This window comes from Heloderma suspectum, chromosome 11, assembly GCF_057233095.1.
Source record: "Heloderma suspectum isolate Gila_16-S chromosome 11, 16-S_ref, whole genome shotgun sequence".
Lineage (NCBI taxonomy): Eukaryota > Metazoa > Chordata > Lepidosauria > Squamata > Helodermatidae > Heloderma > Heloderma suspectum.
The window spans coordinates 7,088,854-7,096,828 of record NC_139468.1 but is presented as its reverse complement, the minus strand read 5'-3'; the positions used below and the strand labels follow the sequence as shown (position 1 = coordinate 7,096,828).

Below are 7,975 nucleotides of genomic sequence, written 5' to 3'. Positions count from 1 at the left end.
CTTGTTGGACTAAAAGCTAGGCTGATGAGAGTTAAGATTAAGGAATGTGTAAAATGTTAAACATTCGTGCTCTTAAAGAATATGTAGACAATGGTTTTCAAATTTTGACTTGTCTGCTGAGGAAACTCCTGCCACAGAACTTCTTTGCAAAGGATTATGGGTAGAGCAAAATGGGTAGAGAACCCTTTAAATGCTGCAAAGGATGCTGGGTAGAGAAAAAAATCACCAAAAGTGAAGCTGGAGGTGAATTCGGTGGGTCCTGCTCTTCTGAAAATATTTGCAAGAATTCAGTAGGAAATAGTAAATATTTGACTAAAAACTGGAGTACTTTTTCAAGTGTCAGATCTATCGGGCACGTTCTAGAGCAGCCTTCCCCAATGTGGTGCCCTCCAAATATTTTGAACTTCAACTCCCATCAGCCCTAGCCAGCATGGCCAATGGTTAGAAATGCTGGAAGCTGTAGTCCAAAACATCTGGTGGGTAGTTCAAGTGTGTGGCTGGCTATTTGGTCTAGCCGTCACTCCAGTACAAATTGACTGTGCACCTTAGTGTGCCTGGCTGCATATTGCAAGGGGGAAACGGTAATGATGGATACAGTCTAGAGCGGTGCACAAATGGCCTTTTGAAATTCTCCACCCTATTTGTGAGCAGTGAAACTGGGGGGCAATTTCACCAAATTTCTCTAGCAGGAGGAGAAATTCTCCAGCAGTTCCACACTTGTAGGGCTCACGTTTGGCAGGGCTTGTAGCACACCATCTTCCTTTTCTCATAAAGGTTTGCGGGGGGGGTTATACTGCCACTGCAAGTGGGGACACCATCAGCTCTGTTGGCAGGTTTAGCCCCATTTTGCATCCTCCACAATGCAGGTGTGTCCAGCTCCAGGGAAGAGGTGGAGCTTGTGTGGTGTGAAAATCCGCCCTCCAATTTCCTAAACATTTTCAGGAACATATTTATGATGCCAGGATTGTCTCTTCCCACCCCCACCCGCCCAAGCCAAGATGCACAGTACCCAAAGTCCAGCCAAGTTATTTTGACTCCTGGGGTTGAAAATCCCACAAGCATACACACACACCTTTGGCAGTAAAAATAAAATAAAAATAATTAACTAAGAATTAGCTTTACTTTCATGACCTCCCCCGGCCCCACAACAAATCAGCTGCCCAAAGCCATTGCCTCACTCTGCCTAATGGTAGGGCTGGCCCTGAATTAACACCTGTAGTAATAAGTGGTGATATTGTGAGGACAAAATTACAGTATAACGCAAGTATATTGGATGAGTGTCTCCTTGTACTTTACTATTGATACCGGTTTTGAATTTGCAGAGGTGATGCCCCGGCCGGTGACACACAGTTTATCCTCTGTTAACCTTGGCAAATGTGAAGATCTTTGCTGGTGTCCGATTGAAAACACATCCTGCCTCCAGAATTCCAGCTGCTGCTGCTGTTTCTGCATGTGAAGCTGAGCGCAAAGTAAGGACAGCAAAGCACAGCGTCGTGACCTAAAGCCTATTGCAGCCTGGCCTGCCCTGGCACCCGTCCAGATGTGTAGCCCAACACATCTGGAGGGGCACCAGGGCAGGCCAGGCCTACTGCTGTTCACGGATGAGCAGCACAGGTAGTGTCTTTTTAATCATCATCATCATCTGAATGCAACCAGTTTTTTTCAACCAGTTACAGCTCATAATAGCTGTAATACTACAGCTGCATCACGTAATGGCAGCATCACAGGGGTCAACCCGTCTGTGGTGGTGGTGGCGGCAACATCACCCAGCACAATTGGCCAATCAGCTTCAGACTTAAGCCATTGTGAGATCATCGCTAATATCTATGGAGCAAAACCCCACACACAAACACACACACGTGTGCTCACATACAAACCCAAACCACATCTGGGGCCAGCCCAGAGCTGGGATGAATGCAACATGTCTTCCTACTACAGGTATATGTTGTTATAGGGGCTTGATTTGTCATATTTCTATATACATGATACAAGGTATGCTGTTCAAGACTCAGTATATCGGATGGACTGGGTTCATACCACGTTCCTTCCTGATGTGTCAGAGCAACTCTAAAGTGGCCTTTCCCAACCTGCTGCCCACCATGTGTGTTGGATTACAATTCCCATCATCCCTAACAGTTGGCTATGCTGGCTGGGGCTGCTGAGAGTTGTAGTCCCAAACGCCTGGGAGGAACCAGGTTGGGAAAGGTGCTCTAAAGCAGGAGTGTAGAACCTCGGGCCTTTCGTGGTTTCCCAGATGGCCACACCCTCCGGCTCATAGGAACGTAGGAAGCTGTGTCAGGTTCCTGGGAGGGGGGAGGAAACAGGCCTGCTGGTGGGGCACAAGCTCTCTCTGTTCGCCTACTATGTATCTTACAGAAAACAAAGAATGAGGAATTTAACTCTGTGCTGCCTTGCCATGCATTTTTATTCTTTTTGTAGACCGTGTGTGCCTCCTTACGCCATCTCCCCAGAATACGGTATCAATAGGCCCGTCTACCTTTACGTTCCCAGCCCCGTAAGTATGGCTTTTCTCTTTGCTCTCTGTTGATGTCTTGGACTCATTGTAAGTTGGATCTAAGGCACAGGGTACACAGCCTTTTTGGCACCAAGGAATTCATGTGATGCTGGGTTGGCAGACAAGCTAGGGTGACCATGTGTCCTACATGAGAGGACAGTCCTCCATTTGAAGCCATCCTCTGTTTGAGGAGCCGACCGGTCCAAGTCCAGTTTAAAGATAAAGAACAATCAGAAGAAAGAGCTAAAAGGCCTTGAAGTTGCCCATCAACAGCACTTGGCTGGGAGACTAAACAGACAGGCACAGCTCACCTGGTCACAGCCTTCCTCCTTCTGCTGAGGTATGTTGTATTTCTATTTCAGTTGTCATCATTCTTCTAAATTTGCATCAGTACATATCTATTTGTGTATGCAAATCAATGTCCTCTTTTGCGGGTGATGCATGTTCTCTTTTGGGGAGATGTGTAAGTGGCCGTACACACACACACACACACACACACACACACACAGGCGATCCTGATATAGATCATTTTTTCCAGTGATGAAGGAGTGATCTGCACAAGGATCTCTGTGGAAGGGAGTAGAAAGCCTTCTCTCTGCCCCTCTTAAGTGTGGTCACCAAGGAATCACCCAAAAAGAAGACAAAGGGGGGCAGCAATGTGCATAAAATTTGCAAATGCTCATTTACATGGATAGATGCACACTTAGAAATAATTACTATAATTTAAATAGAACTATTTAAATAGTTTGCCCATTTGGGGTGGGTTAGGGTATTTTAGAAAATGTTTTTATGGTAGAATTTTATTGTTTTAAACTGTTTTATTGTATGTTGTACATCGCCCAGAATGGCTGGGTGACCAGCCAGATGGGCGATTAATAAATTTAACAATAAATAAATAAATAAATAAACTGCAGTACAACTCAACATAGGATGGAAAATGGTGACCAGGTGGCCTACGTTCCTGCCTGTTCAAGCACTAACAGCTGGTGGGCAACACTTTTTATGGTGCCTTATCTTTCATAGAATCATAGACCTGGTTCACACGTAACAAGAAGCCACTGTGGGTGAATATCCCTATGGGGTTTTCTGTTGCAGCAGCAGCAGCCATTTTGAATATTCAAGCCATGATGGGGGTGTGCTGTAGCTTTCTGTTACATGTGAACCTAGCGAGGGTGGGTTGCTGGGGTGGTTGACAAGCCACCCAGCACCCATGGGCTGTTTTAGGGTTACAGGTGGCTTGTCAACCACCCCAACAACCCACCCTCGCAGGGTTCGCATGGAATGGCAAGGTACAATGCACCCCCACCACAGCTCAAATATTCAGAATGGCGGCCGCCACCTCAACGAGAAGCCCCATGGGGAAATTCACCCACACTGGCTTCACGTGATGTGCGAACCAGGCCATAGAGTTGGAAGGGGCCATTTAGGCCATCGAGTCCCACCCCCTGCTCAGGGCAGCCTGGATTGAACAGATATGTACTGGACAGCTCTTCAAATAGAGGACACCTTCAAATAGGAGATGATCCTCTGTAAAATAGGACAGAGGGCCACCCTATGCCCCTCTCCCAGCAATCCTGATACAGACCACTCTTTTCCTCCTGCTGCTGCTACTGGCTGTCGTTTGTGCACCCCTGCTCTAAGATTAGACTTCTATGTACTGTACTCAATGATGGGCCGCCCTTGACAAAATGTTTGGAAGAAAAATGTATAAAATACAATCAGACCGGAACTGTTAGCACTGTTTAAACTGTTAGCTTTCTTATGTTTAATTGCTGGTTTATTATTTTATTGTGAAATATTTTTTTAAATTGAACACTCTCCTTAAACCTGAATAACTGAAGGATGGTATAAAATGTTTTTAATGGAAGAATGGGAAAGTGCTTGCAAGAAACAAAAAGTGGGAAAGGACAGAGAACACCAGGAGCTCTTAACTGCTGTATCATTTATAAACTTTGCAAAAAAATTAAACATACAGACACACAGGCTCTCTCTTTCTCTCTGACTTGGGAAGTGGTGGGCTTTCTTTCACAGGAGGTATTTACGTGGAGGCTAGATGGTCATCTGTCAGGGATACGGATTTCTGCACTGAGCAGGGGGCTGGACTAGGTGACCTCCAAAGCCCTTTCGAACTTTAAAATTCCATGACACTCTTGATTGCTACCCAAGTGTTTTTTCTTTCTTTGTTTTGTCTCCTGGAAGATTGTAGACAACTACGGATTCATGAGAGAAGCCATTAAACACCGGGGAGCCATGATCATTGATCTAACCCAGGCTACAGGTAAAATGATTTTTGGGCTCAGAACGTAGGAAGCTCCCTTATACTAAGTACGAGTCCTACCTAGCCTGGTGATATTGACACTGAGCTGGTTTGCATGTAATAACATGCCACCGGGGGGTAATTTCTCCATGGGGCTTGTCGTCATATGCCAGCAGGGGGCGGACCATGGTTTGTCATTACATGCAAACTCAGACAGGGTGGGTTGTTGGGGTGTTTCAACAAGCCACCCACAACCCTAGAAGACGCCATGAGATCTGCGTGGTTTGTTGACCACCCCAGCAACCCACCCTGGCTCGTTTTGCCCGTAATGTGCGAGCCAGGGCACTGACTGGCAGCAGCTCTCTAGGGTTCCAGGCAGGATTCTTAGGTAGGCCCAAGCATGCCTACCCAAGAAAGGAAGCACTTCTTCACGCAACGGTTAAAGAATGGGATTTGCTGCTTCTGAGATACAGCGACGGCCACTAGTGTTGCTGGGAAAGAGGATTAGACAAATGCATGGAAGGATGAGGTCTAGCCATGGCTCTATACAACCTCCCAGTTCCAAGGCAGCATGCCCTAAACAGGTCTCTTGGGAATGAAGCAGCAACCTTGGCACCAGGGCTGGATTTGATCCTCCGGGCTGGGATTTCCTTGTATCTTGCATACTTTGGGCTGTGGAGAGATACTTCCTGTCCTACTCCTAACAAAAGTGACAATTTAGAGCAAAGGAAGATCTCAACATAAATAGACCACCCCAATGTTTGTGATCTTCCTCCCTACCATCATTGTTCAAATAATTAAAAAAGGTGTATGGAGATTTAAATGGAATATTCTTTCCCCTACACAATCCTGCACTAACATTTTAGTTTCCCCTTTTCAGGACCTGGTCCCATGTGGGAGCAGAAGTGGATCAATTATGTCAATGTCATCAACTCCATCAAGCCCTGGAGGACAGCAGGCAAACCCTTTGGTCAGTGTCTTACTCTTCTCATCCAGCCCTTCCGTCTCTCTGTTCTTTTTCTTTCTTTCAGGTGACAGATCAGTTCCTGTAGCTTTAAGCTATTTTGGGCCTGCCCTTTTTGCCTTCAGCCCTGCACACCACTAGAACGTGGCCCCCAAAAGCTTATCTGAAATGGAATTCAGGCCTCAGGCCGAAAGATGTTCAACACCCCTGTACTACAGGGTTCCCCAACCTTTCTGGGGCCAGCAGGCACATTTGGATGTTTGAGAAAGTGCTGTGGGCACCATCACAAAATGGCTGCCATTGTGGGCATGGCCAGTGGGCAAAACACCCATTTCACAGAAAGCATGCTGAAAAACAAGCTGAGGGACATGTCCATGGTTACCAGAGCTTTGGGGGGTCCTTGGGCAAGAAGCCTTTAAAGGGCCCCTCCTTCTATTTTCTATTGAGTCTATTTTCTATTTTCTATTGAGTCTATTTTCTCACCACCATTGTCACAATCTCCTCTTTCTCCTCCTCTTCTCTCTCAGCACTGCTTCCACTTGCTTGCTTGACAGGCGGAGAGCCAGGGAGCAAGTTGGTGGTGGCATCTGCTGCTGCTCCTTCTCGCCACCACCGTTGCTTGGGCCAAAGCAAGAGGCAGGTGAACACGCAGACTGCAATGGTAAAGAGGAGCAAGTCGGTGGGCCCACACTGGGGTGTAGGCCCTTGGCAGGTGCCCAACCATGCCTTCCTTTGATGCCAGCCCCGATGGGCACCGCATTGGAACTGCTGGACTAGGTGCCCTGCAAGGCCCCTTCCAACGCGTACGATTTTGCCTGCACAACATGCAGGACCTCAGTGCTAAGCTTCGCTTGCCGTTTGCGCCTTGCATCTGTTGTTTGGCAGTTCTATACCTTGTACATGGAAGGTCCACTTAGTCCTCATGGCAAATAGCTGTGAATTACGGTTTTCAGCAAGTGTGCAGCATATAACTGGATAATGTATCACTTAGAACTAGGGTGCCAAACCCTTCAGCCTCAGGTGTGACAACCAGCGTGGCGTAGTGGCGAGAGTGCTGGACTGGGAGTCAGGAGATCCGGGTTCTAGTCCCCGCTCGGCCATGGAAGCTCACTGGGTGACTCTGGGCCTGTCGCAGACTCTCAGCCCAACCCACCTCACAGGGTTGTTGTTGTGAGGATAAAATGGAGGAGGATTTATATATGTACGCCGCCTTGGGTTCTGTAAGGACGAAATAAAGGGGGATATAACTGTAACAAATAAATAAGGGCCAAATTCCATTTCCGAAAAGCTCCCGGAGTGGTGGCAGTGGGGAGGCCCATTTCGGTGGTGGGCATGGCCAAAGGCAAAGGGGGCAGGGCCAAATACCAAAAATATCAGCATATTCTAGCTTAAAGCCCTTACTGCCAGTAACTGAGCCTTAGGAGAGGCGTTTCAGCATTTTAGAATGGGAAGAAAACCATGCAGAAGCTGGGAAACCACCAAATGACTGGGGTCGGGGGAAAGGAGGTGGAGCCAATGGAAGTCGGTGTGGCCATAAGCAAACCCAGTTGGGCTGCATTTGGCCCACAGACCTGAGGTTCAACACCTCTGAATTAGAATATACAACAGACCCCACTTCCTGTGGTGCACATCTGCCTCCAATGTGAGGAGTCCCATGCAACCACCAATCTTAACATGGGAGAGGTAGGAAGTCAGGGAAGAAATGTCCCCTCAGTTCTCCCCCCCCCCCCGCTCCTATAGGGGAGAGTTGGCTTTCGCTGTCTTTGGCTTCCTGTGCCCTTTCTGTGGCTTTCTCCAGCACTCCACCTGGAAAGTCAGGATTCTTGTCCCCTCTTTGGGCCTTGTTTCATACAAGTCTCAACTCCCTTTGGTCTTTTGCAGTGTGTGACCGACTCTGGCTCTGGACCAGCTAAAGGCAAGGAAGAAAGGAAACCCTGGACCACCTGTAAGCTCTTTGTGCTTTTATTAAAGTTGCCAGCACAAAATGAGAACACCTTGCTGGGTCAAGTCTCTTGTAGCTTTTCTCTTTGCAAAAGCCAGGGGAAAGAAGGTAAAAACGGCCATTCGACAATTGCCGTCTAACGTTTACAGCAAACATGGCCTGCCCATTTCTGCTGCTTATATTGTGCTTTGCAAACTGGATGTCGCATTTAATCCTAGAGCTGAAAGGCTATCTTCTAGTGACAATCTTCAAGGAGGCAACAAACTGAAATTAACATGCTTAGGTAGGAACATAGGA

The 7,975-nt window shown here is 47.3% G+C and overlaps 1 protein-coding gene across 2 annotated transcripts; it reads left to right on the top strand.

Moving 5' to 3' along the window:
• Nucleotides 1-211: 211 nt before the first annotated feature.
• On the top strand, nucleotides 212-7,726 carry LOC146336945 (uncharacterized). 2 transcript variants are annotated; one of them, XM_084816736.1, is made up of 7 exons: nucleotides 212-252; nucleotides 1,323-1,469; nucleotides 2,440-2,515; nucleotides 4,715-4,793; nucleotides 5,653-5,742; nucleotides 6,264-6,372; nucleotides 7,618-7,717. In XM_084816736.1, exons 4-7 carry the CDS (start codon nucleotides 4,736-4,738, stop codon nucleotides 7,622-7,624), a joined length of 264 nt encoding a protein of 87 aa, XP_084672862.1. In that variant the 5' UTR covers nucleotides 212-252; nucleotides 1,323-1,469; nucleotides 2,440-2,515; nucleotides 4,715-4,735; the 3' UTR covers nucleotides 7,625-7,717. The 2 variants fall into 2 exon arrangements, with proteins under 2 accessions (XP_084672862.1, XP_084672861.1); XM_084816735.1 differs by lacking the exons at nucleotides 212-252; nucleotides 1,323-1,469; nucleotides 6,264-6,372 and having other exon boundaries at nucleotides 2,292-2,515; nucleotides 7,618-7,726.
• Nucleotides 7,727-7,975: the final 249 nt, after the last annotated feature.

Bases quoted from the DNA above. Each gene is read 5' to 3' on its own strand.
- LOC146336945 (XM_084816735.1), top strand. From the start codon at position 2,387: ATGAGGAATTTAACTCTGTGCTGCCTTGCCATGCATTTTTATTCTTTT. The intron at 2,516-4,714 runs GTAAGTATGGCT...GTCTCCTGGAAG, and splicing joins ACCTTTACGTTCCCAGCCCC to ATTGTAGACAACTACGGATT. The intron at 4,794-5,652 runs GTAAAATGATTT...TCCCCTTTTCAG, and splicing joins TGATCTAACCCAGGCTACAG to GACCTGGTCCCATGTGGGAG.